Here is a 20,028-nt window from a genome sequence, read left to right as displayed (position 1 = left end):
TTATATTGGATTTGAAAGTAAAAGTATCAAACTTCCGGCTCTGTTGGGATTTTACTGTCGGGAGCTTGGCGCAGCTTTCAACCGCACTGACGGGGCAGGAGGGGGGATGGGGGCGGGGCCAAGCGACGATAAATGTGTTGGCCAATAACCAATCAGCGTGCGAAGAATCCATTCAACCCCTGAAATCTCCTTTACTGTAACTGACTGAAGTACACGAAGGGTAGATTGATTACACACAGGTCACGTTTGTGGCATAAACAGAACGAAACGTGTCAGAAATGATGGTAAATATAGTAGTAATGCACACAACAATTATGCATAATTATTTACTTGGGTAAAAATAAATATAGAATCTTTTTCAGACCAGAATCAATATCACTTTATCAACAAACACTACTACAATAATGTCCACATATCAATCCATCCAATCTATTGTACTATGGACCTTCCATTGTGTCCTGAATAAACTGTATTATATTATATTATAATATGACAATTATAATCCATCAATAACGTTAACTGTTAAACCCATTTTCAATATTATAGGTGGCAACAGGAATATATGAACACACATTTGTGTGCATGGACAATGGCAGGAGGAAAGCCCCCCCTCTCTCTGTGTGTGTGTGTGTGTGTGTGTGTGTGTGTGTGGTTGACCTTAGCAACTGTGGCACACTGTCATCAGTCAGAGCTCTGCACACTGAAATACCTCCACCGGGACCGTCGGCATCTGGTTTGGATTTGGGATATTTGTCAACCTTTTTATCGTCTCAGGAACTTGGAATTGAACTGTTTTTACTTTTCTTGCTGGATTTTATTTTGTTACGGATTGATGATGGAGAATTAAAATGGTGAGGAAGAAAAAGCTGCTGGTGTTTGAGTAAGTATTATTCCTGTATGAATTTGCTCTGTGTTGACTGTTGACATGAATTCAAAATTACAATCATCATCATTACAACAATGGACTTTAATGGTATCTTTAATTTGTATATATTGTCTACAGAATGGTTTATATACATACCATTCTATATATATTCATAAATTATGAATGATCACAAAATAATGACATAATCTCCATAGAGAGTTAAACTGTTTGTTTCATGTTAGAGTATGAAGTTTGGTAAAATAACATGGGGCTTTTTTTTCTCAGCGTGGCTCCAGCATCGTGCATTAATGATGACATGGATATACTAATTGCTCTCCTGGGCAGATATAGATTTCATCCCATCCCCGTGTAATTTTGATCCAAACTAAACTCGCCTCTCTGCAGGAGTAACAGGAAGTCTGGAAACTTTTACACAGCCTGCGTGTGCTATGAGTCGTTTACATTCACAATTAGTTTTACGGGTGATTATTTCTGTGTGAAATAATGTGGGCTCCAGCTATGTTTCTGTCAGCTTCCCCATTGTGTGGAGGCCATTGTGGCAGCAGAGGTGACACAAGAGCCCACGTCTGTATTGTCTGTGTGCGTATGTATAGGTGCCCTTTGCATTGTGTCATCCTATCTAGCATTCTCTGTCTCTGAGATTTGAGTTATTTTGCCTTTTGACTCTTGTCTTGACATAAACTCAGTAAAAAACACACACACATATATATAATATAATTCACGTCCAGTGATCTATTCTGTTGTTTGTTTTTTTAAATATCTGTGTTTTCTTTTCCTTTTAGAACTTGTGGAAGCATGATGTGGGATGGATAAACAACAACAAAACTCTGATGTAAGTATGACCTGAAATTAAACAATGTGTGATTTTATGATGGACAAATGTATGTAATCATGGAGTATGAATGACCTTTGCTGACCTCTGAAAAGGGAAACGGTTTCGTGGGTCATTTCAATAGTCTATTCACAGCTCTATAGTTTCCCTAAATTGTAACATTTATATAACTTTGACAAATAATTCAGCACCCGTTGATAGAAAAGTAAGTTTTGAATGTGTTGAAGTTGTCAAGGCTTGTCATATTGCATCAGATGTTATTATAATATGAAATAATTTTAACTTTGAACATTTCCAAAATGTCAATTGTTCCATCATTTTTTTTAAATAATAGACACAAGCTTTGTATAACTTCTGTGAAAGCAATTATGTGACATATTTGTATATTTTATCTGAATAAACTGTATCTCTCTCTCTTTCTCTCTCTCTCTCTCTCTGTGTGCAGATGGCCTCTCGTGACCCGGACCTTCCTGACCCCTCTGGTGACCCCCAGCCTGGTGACCTCATTGAGATCTTCAGACCAGCCTATCAGCACTGGGCCCTCTACCTGGGAGATGGTTACATCATCAACTTAACACCTGTTGGTCAGTAGGAAACCAGACAAGTGGAGCCGGCTGAGCTAACATCAGCATTTCTACTTATTTAAAGGGTCTAAATGTCTCTTCCGACACTGTGATTTGGTTTAAAACCCCTGGAAACATGTCTTTTTTCTTCATTACATTCCTTTCAGACCTTAAGGCGATAAAACTGCTCCTGTTTTGGATGAAATGATATACATGATGGTGTTAAACTGTGTTTCTGTGGTCAGGAGCCAGAATTGCTTTGGGCTGTGTTTGCTGTGCATCCCCTCCATCAACTTCTATTTTCCTAAACCTGCAAGATTCCAGGTCTGAGAATATTTACTTTAGGTAGAAAACCTCACTTTCCCTTTCTTCCCCCCTCTAGATGAGAACCAGGCAGCTGCCATGTCCAGTGTGAAATCCGTCTTCAGCCGGAAGGCAGTGGTGCGCATGCAGCTGCTGAAGGAGGTGGTGGGAAGCGACTCGTATCGTGTCAACAACAAGTACGACCACAACCACGCACCCCTGGCCGTTTCCGAAATCATTCAGCGATCGCAAGTCCTCATTGGCCAGGAGGTGTCTTACGATCTCCTGGGGAGCAACTGCGAGCACTTTGTTACCCTCCTGCGCTACGGGGAGGGGGTGTCCGAGCAGGTCTCACTGTTTCTTTTCTCTCTGTTTTTAATGTGCCATCAGGGCAAAAACACTAACTTTTCCCTCCACATAGGCTACCACAGTGACTGGCATCATGTCACCACGGTTTAGAACAGAACAGGGCATTTAAAATAACATTTATTTGAAGTAAACCTAAAAATCTACTATTACTTTTTGGACTAGATACTGTTTTCTGTGTACATTTCAATTATGTGATTGTGGTTGCCAATTTGTGTAATATAAAGAGACAGTATTTTATCATTTATTTTACTCAGAGTGGATTTAACCAGTTTATTTCCTTCCCATAAGTTTGGCAAAATTAGATAAATGGTATCTCAACTAAACATAATCACTGGGCCTGATTGGTTGGCTTTAGACACAGGTTTGGAGGTGTTAAAGTTAAGGCTACAGTCTGGGTGGATATAAGAAAGATACTCCACCCAATGTTTTGAACGTCATTCCCCTCCATAGCCTTGAAAAGTAGATTTTGTACTTCACAGAGGATAGCAGTTGTGGTAAGGTTGAATTAACTTAAGTTTAATTTAGCAATACTTTTGCAATGGTTTTAGGTGGAAACATAGTCCTGGTTATTTCATTTGTTGAAGATCACGGTAATCCTTAGCCCACCTCCTCCTGTCCTCCTTGTCTCCTCAGGCTACGCGGGCCATCGGGGCCATCAGTTTGGTGACGGCAGCAGCCAGTGCCTTCTCTGTCCTGGGACTGATCAACACACGATCCAGAAACAGGCCTTTCTGACCGCTGTCTTTCACTGAAGGGTGTTGTTTCCCAACATTCATGCGCTGTGATTAAAGATAAATAAAAATAAATTATAAAAATGTGAATGACTGTGTTTGTTCTTCAGAAACTGGCCTCCTGTAGTTTACGCCATGTGGTCGCCCAAATTACAATGTTTGGTTGGTTGTTAAAAACTTTTCATTAACTTTTAATGGTATCTGATCATGCAGACAGTTTTGGTTTTATACGTCCAGGTTTTGAGATGTCTGTCTCTGAGGTTCTTGCCACCATGTCAGTACAAAGTGGTTGGAATTAAGTTGAATATGTTTGCATGAGGACTGTTTCTCCAGGAGAAAATAGCTCTTATGAAAACTGTTCACAGCCACATTGTCTGTGGATTATCCATAGTAACATGGACACCGTTCCTGGAGGGAAACATGCTGAAATGTTGTATGTAATGTATATTTTAAATGCAGTGACCTCAATGTAAATTTACTATACACTATATTATACATTTTAAAACATGCACACATTAAGAAAAAAATAGCTGCGTGGCTAGATTCCACTTTGTAAGAGGAAGTTGTAGTTTTGTGTGATTTTTACTGCATCATCATACATCATTTAGTACTGTCTGCAGGGTAATACATACCTTTTCGTGACATTTTGTATGTAAAAACTTAAGCAGAAACATGTAGTGAACTAAAAAGTACATCGGCCTCTAAAAAAGTGGCGTTTACATTTTTATTACATACATTTAATCAAGTGCACTTTGACTTCTTACACTGGATGTCATCTGCTGTGCGGACAGCAGGTGGCGACAACACCCAGTAAACATCAGCGACACAAACCAGAAGAAGAGGAAAAACGTCACGTGTGACGTCAAACGCCTGCGCCGAGTCACAGCGCGCACGTGTATGTTTTCATGGACGTCTGAGTGCGTTTCTGTGCTCCTTCTCCGTTCTCCTAAAGAGTAGAAAAAACACCGCGACAAACATGGGGAAGAAACTCAAAGTTGGAAAAAGCAGGAAGGATAAATTCTACCACCTGGCTAAAGAAACAGGTAAAGTACTAAGATAGCAAGCTCGAGGCTGCGGGATATGCGTATATATATCAGCGTTATTAGCAAGGATACTAGCTAACTCGCTAACAGGGTCAGCCATCTGTTAACTTCGTCCTTTTTTTCCAGGTTATCGCTCACGTTCTTCCTTCAAACTCATCCAGCTCAACCGTAAATTCCAGTTTCTCCAGAAAGCCAGAGCTCTGGTGGATCTGTGTGCTGCTCCTGGTGGATGGTGAGCTGCCTGTCAACACCCAATCAGATGCGATTTACCTGTCGAGGAACATGTCAAGGGTTTAAAAGCAAAACTGTAGAGACGTAGAGGGAGACACACAAAGTGTATTCACGACCTGCTCAAAGATTACTGGAGGGAAACAAAGAGATTTGAGTTCCTTCTGAAATCAGCAAATCCTCCAAAAAACAGTATCTTGGCCTCCTCAGGTCACATTGTTGCAGGTGAATTCGTTTTGTTGTCCTCAGGACGCAGATATATCTTGCATGACAACTTCTCTCAATCATTTATCCCTTTTGCACACAAGCTCTTAAATTTAAACTTTCTATAGGTTCTTATATGATGCTTCTCCCCCCTCATGGACTCATTAATTCCAGTTAATGCTCCTTGGTGTGTCTATCTCTTCGTTTGATGTATTTATGAGACAACCTGCAGTTGCTCAAAATCAGCAAAATACAGTTGTTTGAATTGAACTGAAGTGAACAAATAATAAAACATATGTTTAGTTCCCAGCAGAATGCAATGTGACCAACTGTGGGATATAGTTGCCACAAAGAAACACTCATGATTTAAAAATCTCCTCACAGGTTGCAGGTGGCGTCCAAGTTTATGCCCGTATCAAGTCTCATTATTGGTAAGTGTTTTCTTTTTTGTAAATTTTTTTTTTGTGGTTTGGGGAAAAGCCTGATTTCCAGTTGCAATCTTATTTTGATTACCGGGATACTGTGAGAATTATTTTATTTAAAAAGTGTTTCCTCCTGTCAGGTGTTGACCTGGTGCCCATCAGGCCCATCCCCAATGTGGTGGCGCTGCAAGAAGACATCACCACTGACAAATGCAAACAGGTGAGATATACACAGAATAACCAGTGTAACGACACACCTGCGTTGTTTACCAAGCATTGTATTTCTCTGACATGCATTTGGTAAGTGAGGTACGCTCTTGTCTCACAAACAGGCTTTACGAAAAGAACTGCAGACATGGAAGGTAGACGTCGTGTTAAACGACGGAGCCCCAAATGTGGGAGCCAACTGGTCACATGATGCTTTCTCACAAGGTTGGTGCCACTAAAGCAAAGAAAGTAATGTGTTTATTAATAGGTATCATGGGTCTGAAAAATATCAATACATAAAGAAATGGAAATTTAAATATTTACCATTGTTTCCTGTATATCCACCTGACATAATGGATCCATTTGAAGCTAATCTCCCAAAACTGCACCTTGTTCCCCTCTCACCTCTAGCTCATTTGACTCTCATGGCCACGAAGTTGGCCTGCGACTTTCTGACCAAAGGCGGCACTTTCGTCACCAAGGTCTTCCGCTCCAAAGACTACCAGCCGCTGCTGTGGATCTTCCAGCAGTTCTTCAAGAAGGTGCAGGCCACCAAGCCGCAGGCCTCCAGGAACGAGTCCGCCGAAATCTTTGTCGTATGTCAAGGTCAGTGGCGGCTGCACATTATTAGTCTGTGATGAGATGACGTATTTCTCAGCCACTTTCTGCAGGATTACGTCTGAGCTGAATTTGTCTTTTCCCTACCAGGTTATCTTGCTCCGGACAAAATCGACAGTAAGTTCTTTGACCCCAAATACGCGTTCAAAGAAGTGGAGGTGCAGGCGAAAACTGTGAGGGATCTGATTCCTGTCAAGAAGCCAAAGGCATGTACTCTGTACACAGATGATGGTATACTAGATGATTATTGTTTAACAGATTGTTTGAAGTAACCTGATGAATACACCAAGCTGACCTTTTTCCTTGATTTCCTGTACTTTCCTGAATAGTTGTCACTATGATTTGCTATTGCAATGATATGTTGCGATTAGATCTCATTCACAAATATTATAATGTTTACTTTGGCCCTCATTTGCCTCCAAATGTTGAACTCTCCACTGACTAAGCTGCTCTTGTGTTCCAGGCAGAGGGATACGACGACGGGGATCTGACACTCCACCACAGTTTCACATTGACGTCCTTTCTGAAAGCAGACAGCGCCATAGACTTCCTGAACAAAACCAGCGAGGTGAGATCTCTGTGCCACTATAACTTGTCGAAAGACTGCTGCTGGAAGTCCACACGTTCTCTTATTTCATAGAAAATACTGGTGGATATACTGTAAAATGCAGCTGTAGGAGAAGGATGGTGAACAAAAGTGAAGGTTTTATGATGAATTATCCTGGACCCATTATTTAAAATAAGTCCACAGTACAATGTATGCAATGTAAAATGACCAGTGAGAAAAGAGATGGGGAAGATCAAGTGTTTCTGTTCTCTTGTTCACTTAGATCACCTTTGACAACACCGACCTGGAGGCTCACCCGGCCACCACTAGCGAGATAAAGGAGTGTTGTCGTGACATCAAAGTCTTGGGCCGCAAAGAGCTCCGGTAAGTCTTCGGCTCAGTAATGCCTGTAGGGGCACGAACGTCCACCTGGACTCATGGCTGAACTGATTGGATTTGGAGGTCAAAGGTCACTGTGGACTCATTTCACAGTCTTGGGAATGCCTCAAGCTCATTTCTTCAAATTCCTTCAGCGTCAACTTGCATTCAAGGTTGAACTGATTCGTATTTGGTGGCCGATGGTCACTGTGACCTCACAAAACACGTTTTTTTTTTTTTGCCATAACTGTTAAGAATTCATAAGCTAATTATGGCAATTTCCCACAATTCTCTAAAAGGATAAATTGATTAAGTGATGATATTCTTGACAGCCATGGATGTGATGTGATTCAAGTATGCATGTGTGTGTTCTTCTTTCCCCCATCCTCACACCTGCAGTCTGCTGCTGAACTGGAGGTCCAAGCTGAGGAGATTCCTGGGCAAAAAACTGAAGGGGGAGACCAAACCGCGTGACCCAGAGATCAAGTAAGAACTTTACAATCACATTTACAAGTCTTTGCCAAAAAGTGTCATTGCAGATGATAAAAAATATCCTCTTTACTTTGTTTTTAGCTTAAGTTCTGATGAAGAAAAAGGGGATTCAGATGAAGAACCAGACAAAAAGAAAAAGGATGGGGAAGAAAAAGAGGAGGACGAGGAGGAAGAAATGGAGAGAAAACTGGCAGAAATTAAAGCCGAGGAAATGTCTGAGCTCAAAAGGTATAATGCAAAATTGTTTGTATTACTACTACAACTTTATTTTCTACTCATGATTTATGATCTGTTGCAGAATTAAGTTGCAACAGACTCTGCAGGCAGTGAAGTAGCACTTCGATAGGCCTTGTTAACCTGTTCCGTTTGAAGTCGGGGGGAAAAATATACAAAATTGAACTTGTGGTTTTGACAATTCTTAAGAAATGTTTTTTTCATAATTGTCCTGCTCGGTTAGGAAGAAGAGGAAGCTGCTGAAGGAGCGGAGGAAGCTGAGGGAGAGGGTGGAGCTGAAGATGGACCTGCCTGGCGTCTCTATTGCAGATTCACACGACACGTCCATGTTCTCCCTCAGCGCCATCAAGAAGAAACAGGTAAAGACGACAGACAGACACAGAGAAACGAACTAATAAAGCCCCAGTCCCTCTAAACTATGTTCCTTTGGCATTCACGTCTCTCTATCAGGCCCTGGTGGATCTATCCAAGGGGGACATGCAGCTGGCAGACTCCCTAGTTGAAGGAAATGACGACGTCCACCTGTCTGACGATGACGACGACGAGGCAGATAAAATGTCCCTGGCCTCTGATTTGGATGACGATGACATGGAAGAGGTGGAGCAGAGACAGACAGAGCTGGAGCAGAAGGCTCCAAAGAAGTACGTGAATTAATTCCCGCATGAAAGTCAGTTTGCTATTTGAAATTTCTGTTCCTGCCACGTTTTCAGGAATGATGTCCTACTTTCACAGGAGAGAAGACGGGGGTCACACCCTCAATGATGATGAATTGTACTCTTATTTCGTTCTTGCTTTTTTGTGTCTTGTTTTCCAGAGTAAAGTTCACTGAAGAAGAGGAGGACGATGACGATGAAGGGCAGGATAGCGGCTTGTTGGTGGAACTGGAGGGAAAGGATGAGAAGAAGGAACGAGAGACTAACTTGTGGTTCAGCAAGGTTTGTCAGCTTGAGCTCCCATAATGTAATATACGTATAAACAATGTTTAACAGTTCCACAAGCTGCTGTTTTATAATGGTTTATTACCTGCTACTTTGTTCACATCATTACTGATCCCACTGAGTTTATAAATGTGCCGCCTGTGACCTTTGACCCTCCATCCTTTTGTTCTGTAGGGCATATTCTCAGAGATCGACCTGGAAGGAGACGCAGAGAGCGAGCTCCGACAGACCGAGATGCTTCAGAACAAACAAGCTGGTAACCGTCTCCCCTGTTTCTATTTTTCTTTTCTAAATTTAATTTCCTAGAAGAAGGTATATCTAGTATAAAATATCACTATTAAAAGGATAATTCTCCTAAATCATCGCCTGACAAAATAATGACAGTTTTACATCTTTTTTTGGAAAAAGGCAAAAAGAGGAAAGCCGAAGAGCAACAGGAGGAGAAGGAGGAGGAGGAGGAAGAAGAAGAGAAGGCTGCTCCGCCAGAGGAGGAAAAGGCGGGACCTTCAAAGGAAGCTGAAGAGGATAGTGACAGTGACTCGGATGACAGCAGCGATGATGAGAAGTAAAACCTCAATAACTGTGATGATTTGTTATATTTATGTTCAAAATATATAATGGATCCAACTGGATTCATACCGTTAAGAACAGAAAAATAACCGTTTCTGCTTGTTCCAGGGAGATTACCAAGATGAAGCAGAAAGGGGCTGGTGGAAAGTCAAAGGAGACCAAAGAAGATAAGCTCCAGGTTGTTCCCGTAGAAAGCACCAGTGAGTATGAGAAACATGTATGTTTCCGGTGTTACGCTGTTGATCTCTAACCTACACAAACCAGTTTGGAAAACCGAAACGCTAAACTCAAAACCACGATAAATAAATGTATGATTTTAAAAAACAGCGAGTGAAAGCTGTTCAGCTTCATGTTTTTGTGCAACTCGTGCGTTTGTGACATGTTTGCTGGTTCCCGTGCTCCTCAGGTAAGAGAGCCAGGATCCTGGACGCAGAAGGCCTCGCCCTGGGCTGCCAGATCGCTACGTCTAAGAAGACGGCCAGGAACCTGATGGACGGCTCCTTCCACAGGTGTGTATGTTTGAACATGTGGTATTCAATGTGTGCCCACTTCCCAAGTGGTTTGTATTGTCTCACAATGCTTCAAATGATTCAAATATAAAGCTGAAGTTATATTTAGACCGCTGACTGAAAGCTTGCTTTATAAGAAAGATTTTCTGGACAGATTTGAGTGTGTGGAGACTTTTTTTCATTAGGTTTGATAACTGACTAATACTGGGTGAGCGGTGTTTTCTTCTCCATACTCAATCCCACATATAAAGACTTGCTGTCGTTGCTTGCTGCTGCAAAAATATACTTTGAAAATTCAAACACACACTATATTTGTGAACCATTTGAAAACCATTTTACATCTTCAATAGAAACAAACAGGCTTGAAGGTGCAGACACACTAAACTGACATCACTGGACTAGTGGTGACAATGGTTGACTGTTGCTTTGCTTGTGTCTCAGCCAACGAGCACGTATGATCTGTGTCGATGTACGGACGGAGGAAATGACTCCATTCCAGCAGGTGGCGGTAGTCTGTTTCATTCAAAAGGGGAAACCAGAAGACCTCTGACTTCAGTTATACAAGCTGTTGTTACGATGCATACATGAAACAAAGAAGATGAATAATGAGAAGAGCCTACTGTGGAACCTCACTGCCATTTCTTCTCGTCTACACTGATTCGCTTAAACTAAACAGCCAATCAGAGTGATTTCTCACACCAAGTGCTTCTTAAACACTTCTCAATCGGCCAAAAGGGCACCGACATGGGCAGACACTTAAGTGCATAATAGGGAGGACAATAAGAGAAATATAAAATAACACAAGACTCACAAGTTACATGCAGTATCTGATTTGTAATACAAGTTCATTTAAAAGATGCCTGTACAGCGAGCTGATTGTGTGTTCCTGCAGGTTTGCTAACTCCGAGGAGCAGTGGGAGATACCGGAGTGGTTCCTGGTCGATGAACAGAAACACCGGAAGAAGCCCACCCCGGTCACCAAGGAGATGGTGGAGGAGTTCAAACAAAAATGGAAGGAGATTGATGCCCGTCCCATCAAACGAGTTGCTGAGGCCAAGGCCAGGAAGAAGAGGAGGGTAAGATCGGGGGGTAGGGGGGAGTTCAGCGGTGCAACAGTTGATGCCAAAGAAGATCAGACATAAATAAAGAACATGATTGAAAACGTTAACTTAAGGCAAAGTATTTCTGTAGATCTTCTGTTGATGTTAGTCTCTCTGTGCCGTTTCCAGATGCTGAAGAAGATGGAGCAGGCCAAGAAGAAGGCGGAGGCCGTTGTCAACACAGTGGACATATCTGAGAGGGAGAAGACGGCTCAGCTGAAGAGGTATGACATCACACCTGAAGGGTTTGAGCTGCACCCTCAAACGACAATGATGACTCTGTGAAACTAACCTCGTACTGTATCAGTAACAGAACTTTAACCCTTTTTTTCTTGTCCTCCCCCATTCTGTCAGTATCTACAAGAAAGCAGGCCTTGGGAAGGAGAAGAGAGAAGTCACATATGTTGTGAGCAAAAAGGGAGCGGGAAAGAAGGTGAGGCGGCCCGCCGGCATCAAGGGAGCCTTCAAAGTGGTGGACGGTCGTATGAAGAAAGACATGCGGGGGATGCAGAGGAAAGAACAACGTACTAAAGGGGGCAAAGGCAGAGGAGGACCAGCAAAGGGTGGCAGAGGAGGGATGAAGGGTGGTAAAGGGCGAAAAGGAAAATAAATTGCCAGTCTCGCCTTTTTAACTATGGAAAAATGTCCCTGTTTCACCTGAACATGTTGCAGGTGAGCATTTATGGAGCTTTATGAGCTAAGGTGCCTGCCGCAGTTTGGCTACTGTATCCTGAACAGAGGCTCAGATGAGGTTGATCATTCACACGGACACCGTCTTCTTTGTGCAACTTTTGCTGAGGTTCCTCAAACTCCTTGAAACAATGTATTTAAAGGCTGGTGTTTTGTATGCATTTATCTGAAAATGTAGATTTGTCTGGAACGCTGAACAGAATGGTTTGAACAGCTGAAGAAAATCAAGTAAAACATAATAAATGCCTTCCTAAGAAATGTTGCTATTAATGTAAATATTGTATACACATTTTTACAATACATTTTTTGAATCCTTATTTAAGTGTTTCTGTGATTATTATTATTATTTTTTAATTGTATTTTATTGTTGAGATTTTAGTAATGAATTGTGCTTTGTCAAATGACATCACTTGACACTAGAGAAGTTCTATTAGTCTGTTTCTCTCTCCAGTGTAGCCATGTAGTTATGATTCCACATTTTTAACTTCAATCTGTGAAATAATTTCCCATTAAGTCCTAATGCAAAGACAAATAACTCGAACAAGTGTGTTATTTTCTTATATTGTGTTTTTGAGGTGCATTTACTGGCTGTGAAATGCATTATCATACCACTGTATTTTGACTTTAGTAAGACATTGAATCATCCAGGTATTTATATATATATATATATATATATATATATATTTATTTCACATTTGTTTCTGTAATTAAGACTATAATTATCATTATATTATTAATAATTAACTAACTTACGGAGTAAAAAAAAATGTTACGTTTGTCAAATATTATTTTAGTCTTTCCTGACCAAAATAACCTTTTCTATTAAAAAAAACTACCGTTCCCGTGAGCCTTTGCGACCTAAGTCGTGTGACCCGCTTGTGCCGTAAAGCGGTTCTGTCGTGTAGTGTTGTTAATCATCTGCACTAGCTGTTTTGTGTATTTTAGAGTTGAAAGGCTTTAATATTTACCTTATTAATTGTAGCTTGACGCGTCGTTCAAAGCCTTAAATTAGCATAACAGCTACTGTTAACTTGTTTAGCTGGTTAACGTCACTTTAATCAAATTCGCGTTAATTTAAGTTAGCTAGCCACTTTGTTTTCGCTTTCCCCCCAAGCTTGTTTGGATGTTCGTTAGCTGTTTAGCTTCAACACCGACGGCTAGCCGGGATGCTCCTCGTTGTCCTGGCGTGCTGCCTGTCCCTGGCTGTCGTGGGACAGGACGTGGACAACGACTGGATAGACCCTTACGACATGATCAACTACGATGCGAGCACGAAAACCATGAAGAAGCCCGCTGAGGTTGGCCGATGTTCAATGTCCATACAGCCCGAATTGCATTTGGTTAACGTTGCCCTATAATGTTGACATCTCCGTTAATGGCTGTGTGTTGTGTCCTTGCAGACAGTCAACTATGTCAATGTCCCAACCAAGAGAAGAGAGCATACCCAGGAGGACCCAACCAAGAGAAGAGAGCATACCCAGGAGGACTCCAGTCAAATGGAGCTGACGCAGTGTCGCACACAAGTAATGCACCTACAGAGATACTTATATATTTTTTTGCACAGATGTAAGCAAAAAACTATCCCCAACTCTATCGCTTTCCAAATTTAATTATCTCAAATCTCTCAAATTGATTAACTCTAAAAAAGTATTAAAACTCTCAAACTCTGTAATTTATTTATTGAAGATTCATATTTTATATATATATATATATATATATATATATTTATTTTATATGGTGTGTTATACTGGAATTTTTTTAATTTAGTTTATTTTTTCTCAATGTGTTGTCAAAAGTCAATTTTATGTGGACTACATGTCTGCTGTATAGGTGAAATTCTTAAATAAAGTTTGTAAAAACAAAACAAAAACAGCGAATTATAAACTTATTATACCACAGCAGACAATGGCGATTAGTTCGGCTTTTAATTACTGTTCAAACAGACAGTAAATGTCTTTAATATGCACGTCAATCAGTCTGGAAAATGCAAGATACAGAAATTTAAATATAAGTGGAACTATGAATAAAAATAGCACAGTAAATTATTTAGAATTTATATCTTGAAGGGGTGTTCATGTACGGCTTCCTTGGCTCACTGAGTTTAATCTTTTAACAAAGTTGTTAGAACAGATGAGTATTTCAGTATTTCTGTTCCATTGATTTTGTTAGTCTTCTAAATGTTCGAGAATCAGAGCAACAAACAAGAACAGATGCCTAAAACAGTCAAAACAACAAATAAATACAAAATTGAAAACCACAAAAAATGTATATTAGCTTCTTAAGTTTATTTTATTTTGTAGGGACAAAGCGTCTGAAAACTTGCCTTCATGGACGAAATCAAGCCTCACTGATATTTTTCCTTTGCTGTCATTCAGATTGAAGACCTGAAGAAGAAAAACACACTCATCTCACAGCAGCCTACATGCAACCCAGTGTTCAAGCGATTCCTTACCAGACTAAGGAAGGAAATACAAAGAGTTGGTTCGGTATGTGGCTTTTTTTACGAGTCTTAAATGCATTCTACTGAACCGTCCTTGGTTAGCATTTGACAACCTGTCCCCCTTTTTGTCCCCAGCCCAGTGACTCTGCAGACCTCTACTATGATGCCAAAATCAGACTGTCCACACAGGCCATGACAGAGATTCAGACATTTCTGGAGGGCGAAGAAGGCTTGAGGACAGGGGCTCTGGACAATGCCATCAGTCAGATACTTGTAGATCTCAGACCACACGACTACAATGCCTGGAAGTGGCGTTTTGAAGACACCTTTGGCCTGGAGCTTGACACAATATTAAAAGTAAGCTCATTCATTAATCTGAAAGCTTTACATCTGAGTGTAGTCTGAAGTCTTATTTGCATGCAGCTGATTTGCAGATGCTTTTGGTGTATATTTTGTGTATATACTGTATTTTTTTTTATTAAGTGGATTTTTTTATGCAACCAGTCAAGTTGTACTATTTTTGTCTGTCTTGTGTTTCAGTTGGGCCTGGGTTTTCTGATCATAGTGGCCATCATATGCACTCAGCTGTGGTCGATGGTGTCCTGGTCTGTGCAGTTCTATAGGCTGTTTGCTGTCTCCTTCTTTGTCAGTGTTTTCTGGAACTGGCTCTATCTGTACAAGGTGAAGAAGACCTCTTTCAGTTCCCGCGCTCTCGTTTAGCTGTCACTCGGTGCTTTGTTTGTTTTGTCTGGCAGATACATTTGTAATCCTACAACGTCTTTTTTCAGATTGCCTTTGCTGATCACCAAAGAAACATAGCAAAGATGGATGACGTCTATGAAAAATGCAGCGGAGTAAAGAAAATAGACTGGATCGATAGCTTGAAAGGTGAGTCACACAGCATGAACATATTTATTATGCACATTTAAAGGATAACTTCAGACCCTATTTTACCATGTTACATGAATAGTCACGATTCGATTATTAAACTCTATTGTGGATTTAAATATACCTTCTAATCTTTCAAACCAAATTGCATAACACTTAAGCTACGCAAAAGTCACCTTTCAGAAGGAGACCTTTAGAAAAAGAAAAACATGGGAATATGTGGTTGAGGTTGAAAAATACAAAAGTTGCCCTTTTATGTGCAAAATGCACTTTTGCCTGCAATGTTATGTAATATGTTCTTTATATCCTACACTCTCTACTACTGACTGTGACAGTGACACAAAGCTTTTGAAGAAAGACACTAGTTTCCACTAACTCTTAGCTGCCTCTCCTGTCTGGTTGCTTTCTTGCAGAGTTTTACAGAAGTACCTTGACTCTTCAAGATGACCCTTGTAAGAAATACTATGAAGCCATCCTAGTCAACCCCGTTCTGATGGTGCCTCCAACCAAGGTAGGCCAATGATGGCATATGTGCTTTTCCCACTGCATGCACAGGCTACATCCCCAACTATTCTTTTTTTGAAATTGCTATCAGTTTCGGTATTTTGGCAAAATTGCATTCTAAACATCCTTTTACTCCGTTTAGGCCTTCGCAGTTACCATCACAACCGTCATCACAGAGCCACTAAAGCACATTGGACAGGGGATCAGTGAGTTTCTCGTAGCACTCCTCAAAGATCTACCCATTACCCTGCAGATTCCAGTTCTCCTCATTATCGTGCTCGCCATTGTGGTAAGGACCCTTAATAAATGACAGCTCGTGCAAATGAATGAAATCAGATTATCTATACTGGTATGATCATTGAACTCTTCTACAGGTGTGTGTGTATGGAAGTGTGCAGGCAGCCTTCCTGCATGGCATCGCCGCACCTTTCCGCCGCCCTCGAGGAGACCCACCTCCTCCACAGCTGGAGCAGCCGGGGCATCACGTCCAGGAGATCGAAGATGGTGACCACTTGGCAGAAGGGGATGGTCAGCGACACGTCCCGAGGCAACAAGCCCTAAGGCTAGAAGCCCCAAGGCAACACGCCCCAAGGCAACAAGCCAATGGTGGCAGATTACAAGCGAACCAGGATGTTCGTCGGCGGGTCCACAGATGCATAGAAGAGCCAGCCCGGGGGGGTGTGGAGACACTGGGCACTGCCGAGGATGAGGCGGATTTGAACCTGCGGGAGGTGCAGCGGAATCTCTCCGCTGCGTCAGAAAACCTGCAGGAGACGCAAGAGGACCTGGAAGGAGAAAGTGCAGGCGCTGTTGCTGACACAACCCAGTCAACAACTAACCCCACTGAATCAGATGCTCCATCAAATGCTCAACCTCTGCATGTGAAGGAAAAGCTCTCTGAGGACCGACTCAGCAGAGACGGAGCAGCAACTAGATCTCAGCCAGTAGGAACGCTGCCGTCACAAACCGATGTCGAGGTGAGTTGTTTTTAAAATACCTGAAAACTAAATCAATTTCATCTTTATAATATCCGACTTTGCACCTACGATTGTGCCTCTTAACTGTCACTCAACCTTTAAAGTGCTCTCTTCATGTCATGTTTTAATGCTTCAGCTTTGCAAACACACTAATGGGATGGTGAATATTCACATGCAACATAAATTGGTAAATAAGTATTTGATTTATTGCTGTTGAGCTTGTCTTGTGAGTGTTTGTGCCACGTGGATCGATATGATAGCTTTATATGCAAATTTATTTGCTGCCACACAATATCTCTTAAGTTTGGCTCAACGTTTAATAACATAAATGATTATAACAGTGGATTTTTGAGGTGCCATGGCATATGGTGTCTGATTTCCAAGAACCTCATTTGATTAAAATTGGTTTTATCTACAAAATTGTTATTTTAAAATTTGTTTTGCTCTTACGATATAGCAAATCGATACAACTGATACCAAGATGTATCTTATAAATATAGACTTTTATACTTAATATCATTTTGTTCACAATATTGAGGTTGATTCCACTGCAAATGAGCAAATTTAGTACATTAAATGTTATCTCCATTTGAAGGGGTTGTTGCAGCAAATAAAATGACTCCTTCTCTTTCTGAAATGTAATGCAACTAAATGTCAAGTTTCAACATTTTTGGGATTCAAGCCAGTGATATGCTTATCATGAGAATCCAGCTGCAGTGCAATGCAATTACGTTATTTACTCCATGAGAGTGGAGATGTTTTATTGGTTGAATAGCTCTAAATGTAAATGTGTTACCCTTTGCTTTATGCATTTAATTGAATTTCATTATGTAAACCCCCATCTCTGCAGGACTCACACCCCTTTGCAGAACACAGGACCGATCCGGTTTCGCTGCTGCCTGTTGAAAACATCAGAGTTTCTGTTCAGGAGACATCAGTGGAGTAGGCGAAGCTTCTACCTCGTTTAAAGCTGCAAGATAAACGTTGTCAGTGTTGGATGTGCTGGACTGTGGAGGCCATGATGCCAAGGAGCACTCGTATCCCGGATTGACTGACCTCCAGACGTTGTTTAAATGTGCATACAACATGTTGGAGGTAACCTCATGGAGAAACCAGCCCAGTGTTGCCAGCTAACTTATCTTGTTGCCATGCGGTCAACTAAGCAGAGTTAACATACTGTTGTTTCAAACTCTTCAAAATTAATTCATGGAGATTTTTGCTCAGCTGCACTTCATCGGTTAGAAAGAGCAAAATGTTTTATTCAACCGCAGCCAGACGACATCAGGTATGAAGGAAACGGCAGGCGGATATGTTGAAACCGTATTACTTGATGTGGTGTTTCCGAGGGTCTTAGGTAGAATCAGGGTCAGGTTTTTCTAAGGGAAGAGCTTAATTATCACAATGATTCAATTTTAAAGTTGAAATACACATTTCGATTTTTTTAATGTTAAAAGGGATAAAAACAACTTATTTATGCTGTTTTTTTGTACAATAAGCTTTTTGTATATAGAGGGCTTGAGAAAGCGATGCTTAGGGCAGCAGTGCAACTTGTTTTCACTTTCTATTGGATGAGGCGAACACGAAGCATGGCGGGATGTTGCATCATGGCAAATTACAGAATCATTGATATAAAGTTCATATATGAACATATATTAACAGCTCCAGTAGAAACCTCTTTCTAAAGACCTCTGAAGTATATAATGTTTCATATCTGGTGGCTTATCACAGTAATGTTTACTTGGTATGGGATAATATAAATAAATATATCTTTTGCTAATAAAACAATACAAATAATTTGTTGTTGTCCTGTTTGAAGTCACTCAGCTTATGTCATATTCAGATTCAGATTCACTTTATTGTGTCTCCCAGGGGAGAAATTTGTCTCGGTTTTTGGGTTGGTTGCTGCATCACATGACATACAACATACAGCTAGTTAACCGTATGGGTAAGACAATTAAAAACATAAGAAAGAGAAGTAAAAACATTTGAACAGTGCAAAAAATGGTTGTGATATTGTGCAAAGAACGCAATTAACCAGCCATTCCATTCCCATTCATTCTTTACATTCACTCTCTCATACATGTGCAAAACAGCAATCACACCACCCAACATAGATCCTGAGCATACTGTCCCTCCATTCATACATCTATACCTGTGCAAAGTAGCAATCCCACCAAACATACAGTTATTCATTTTAGTCTCATTCATTCATCCTTACATACACATCCATCAGATCCTGTCCACTACAGTATGCATACAATTTTCCCTCCACAACTCCCTATACATTTAGTCCTAGTTACCTATACAGTTCTACAGTACTACATTGCTTCCTCCACACAGTCATGATCACCGTTTCTCATTGATGAGCTTGACTGAGAGAGGAATGAACGAGTGTTCACACAATACTTCATCACTAATAAAAGTTTCCCTGACAGTTATTCCTAAAATAAATAAAACAATTACAGAAATAAACTACTTTTTTTTTCTTTTTTTTTTGGCTGGAAAACATAATCCCAACAATAATTGGTGAACAGTAGATAAAAAGCACTTTTTTTGTTTTGTTTTTTGGACCCATCTCGATCCTCTCGGTGGCCCCCGGTGGGTCCGCGGGCCGGAGATAGGAGACCTTTGAGCCGCCTGAAACTCATTTCCTGATTGGCTGAGTGGAAGGTGCCTGGTGTCGCAGAAAGCCCAGCTGAAGAGACTTCTCTTCGTTTTAACTGTCTGTCAGCCTTTCGACAAACTACCACGTGGATAATCAATCATGGAATTATTGGTTCGATATCTGGACAGGAGCAATTCAATCAGGTATGATCATATATATGTGTGTGTGTGTTTTTTGTAATGATCGGCGTTGGAAACCAGCTTAGCGGCTTGTTTGGACAAAACACTTGGTTGAGTGTGAAATAGTTTTAGAATTATGACTCTAAAATATGATTTTAGGCCAAACTAACTGAAATATCGGATTTATTTGCTACAATGAACACAAAACCTTTTTAAATATCCAAACATTGTTGCCTTAACTTTTTTACAGCACCTCATTTAATTCTTTCTCACAGGATCAGACAGTTATTTCAAACAATTCAGCTGAAAATGCCTGTAAAATGTCTGATTCACCGTAAACCTCCTTTATGGTTATTTTCCAACAACAGTACAAGTAGAGGGACTCCATTATCACAGATCCGGCTATTTGAGTCATTATTTTCCCAAAATCTGACATTGATATTGGTGCATCTTTAGTAACAGTACATGGTTAATTTCAGGATAACCTCTGCGTGTCTTTAAAACAGTCAAAAAATTAATTCTAGAGATGGAATGCGATTTAATTTTTTCGAGTAATTTATGTTAGAACTTG

General features: G+C 40.7%; 3 protein-coding genes across 8 annotated transcripts; all 3 read left to right on the top strand.

Annotated features, from left to right (window-relative positions):
• Positions 1–777: 777 nt before the first annotated feature.
• Positions 778–3,722, top strand: plaat1 (phospholipase A and acyltransferase 1). Of its 2 annotated transcripts, none has more exons than XM_084010860.1 (5): positions 778–880; positions 1,669–1,718; positions 2,164–2,302; positions 2,664–2,932; positions 3,587–3,722. In XM_084010860.1, the coding sequence occupies exons 2-5, from the start codon at positions 1,692–1,694 to the stop codon at positions 3,686–3,688; spliced, it is 537 nt and encodes a 178-aa protein (XP_083866986.1). In that variant the 5' UTR covers positions 778–880; positions 1,669–1,691; the 3' UTR covers positions 3,689–3,722. The 2 variants fall into 2 exon arrangements, with proteins under 2 accessions (XP_083866986.1, XP_083866987.1); XM_084010861.1 differs by having other exon boundaries at positions 826–851.
• Positions 3,723–4,566: 844 nt separating this feature from the next.
• ftsj3 (FtsJ RNA 2'-O-methyltransferase 3) lies at positions 4,567–12,181 on the top strand. The gene is made up of 21 exons (XM_084011152.1): positions 4,567–4,727; positions 4,854–4,959; positions 5,544–5,590; positions 5,722–5,801; positions 5,914–6,013; positions 6,200–6,394; positions 6,497–6,616; positions 6,874–6,974; positions 7,237–7,337; positions 7,731–7,817; positions 7,905–8,051; positions 8,281–8,416; positions 8,508–8,698; positions 8,872–8,992; positions 9,170–9,251; positions 9,404–9,560; positions 9,674–9,765; positions 9,972–10,074; positions 10,967–11,150; positions 11,304–11,398; positions 11,529–12,181. Coding segments are annotated over exons 1-8 (717 nt in total). The 5' UTR covers positions 4,567–4,660; the 3' UTR covers positions 6,876–6,974; positions 7,237–7,337; positions 7,731–7,817; positions 7,905–8,051; positions 8,281–8,416; positions 8,508–8,698; positions 8,872–8,992; positions 9,170–9,251; positions 9,404–9,560; positions 9,674–9,765; positions 9,972–10,074; positions 10,967–11,150; positions 11,304–11,398; positions 11,529–12,181.
• Positions 12,182–12,764: 583 nt separating this feature from the next.
• Positions 12,765–18,453, top strand: clcc1 (chloride channel CLIC-like 1). Of its 5 annotated transcripts, none has more exons than XM_084011824.1 (12): positions 12,765–13,172; positions 13,269–13,282; positions 13,316–13,387; positions 14,240–14,350; positions 14,440–14,661; positions 14,845–14,985; positions 15,093–15,192; positions 15,606–15,703; positions 15,839–15,985; positions 16,071–16,673; positions 16,810–16,860; positions 17,524–18,453. In XM_084011824.1, the coding sequence occupies exons 1-12, from the start codon at positions 13,031–13,033 to the stop codon at positions 17,617–17,619; spliced, it is 1,797 nt and encodes a 598-aa protein (XP_083867950.1). In that variant the 5' UTR covers positions 12,765–13,030; the 3' UTR covers positions 17,620–18,453. The 5 variants fall into 5 exon arrangements, with proteins under 5 accessions (XP_083867950.1, XP_083867949.1, XP_083867948.1 ...); XM_084011825.1 differs by having other exon boundaries at positions 12,766–13,162; positions 13,265–13,282; XM_084011823.1 differs by having other exon boundaries at positions 12,765–13,162; positions 13,265–13,387.
• Positions 18,454–20,028: the final 1,575 nt, after the last annotated feature.

This window comes from Eutrigla gurnardus (assembly GCF_963514095.1).
Source record: "Eutrigla gurnardus genome assembly, chromosome: 6".
Taxonomy (NCBI): Eukaryota; Metazoa; Chordata; class Actinopteri; order Perciformes; family Triglidae; genus Eutrigla; species Eutrigla gurnardus.
The sequence above is the reverse complement of the archived record's forward strand: the minus strand, read 5'-3'. Positions and strand labels throughout refer to the sequence as shown.

Coding starts and splice junctions, on each gene's coding strand:
- clcc1 (XM_084011822.1), top strand. CDS start 13,031: ATGCTCCTCGTTGTCCTGGCGTGCTGCCTGTCCCTGGCTGTCGTGGGA. Junction 15,193..15,605: donor CTGGATCGATAGCTTGAAAG/GTGAGTCACACA, acceptor GCTTTCTTGCAG/AGTTTTACAGAAGTACCTTG. Junction 16,861..17,523: donor TTCACATGCAACATAAATTG/GTAAATAAGTAT, acceptor CCATCTCTGCAG/GACTCACACCCCTTTGCAGA.
- ftsj3 (XM_084011152.1), top strand. CDS start 4,661: ATGGGGAAGAAACTCAAAGTTGGAAAAAGCAGGAAGGATAAATTCTAC. Junction 5,591..5,721: donor CGTATCAAGTCTCATTATTG/GTAAGTGTTTTC, acceptor TCCTCCTGTCAG/GTGTTGACCTGGTGCCCATC. Junction 6,395..6,496: donor AATCTTTGTCGTATGTCAAG/GTCAGTGGCGGC, acceptor TTTCCCTACCAG/GTTATCTTGCTCCGGACAAA.
- plaat1 (XM_084010860.1), top strand. CDS start 1,692: ATGGATAAACAACAACAAAACTCTGAT. Junction 1,719..2,163: donor AACAACAACAAAACTCTGAT/GTAAGTATGACC, acceptor CTCTGTGTGCAG/ATGGCCTCTCGTGACCCGGA. Junction 2,303..2,663: donor CATCAACTTAACACCTGTTG/GTCAGTAGGAAA, acceptor TCCCCCCTCTAG/ATGAGAACCAGGCAGCTGCC.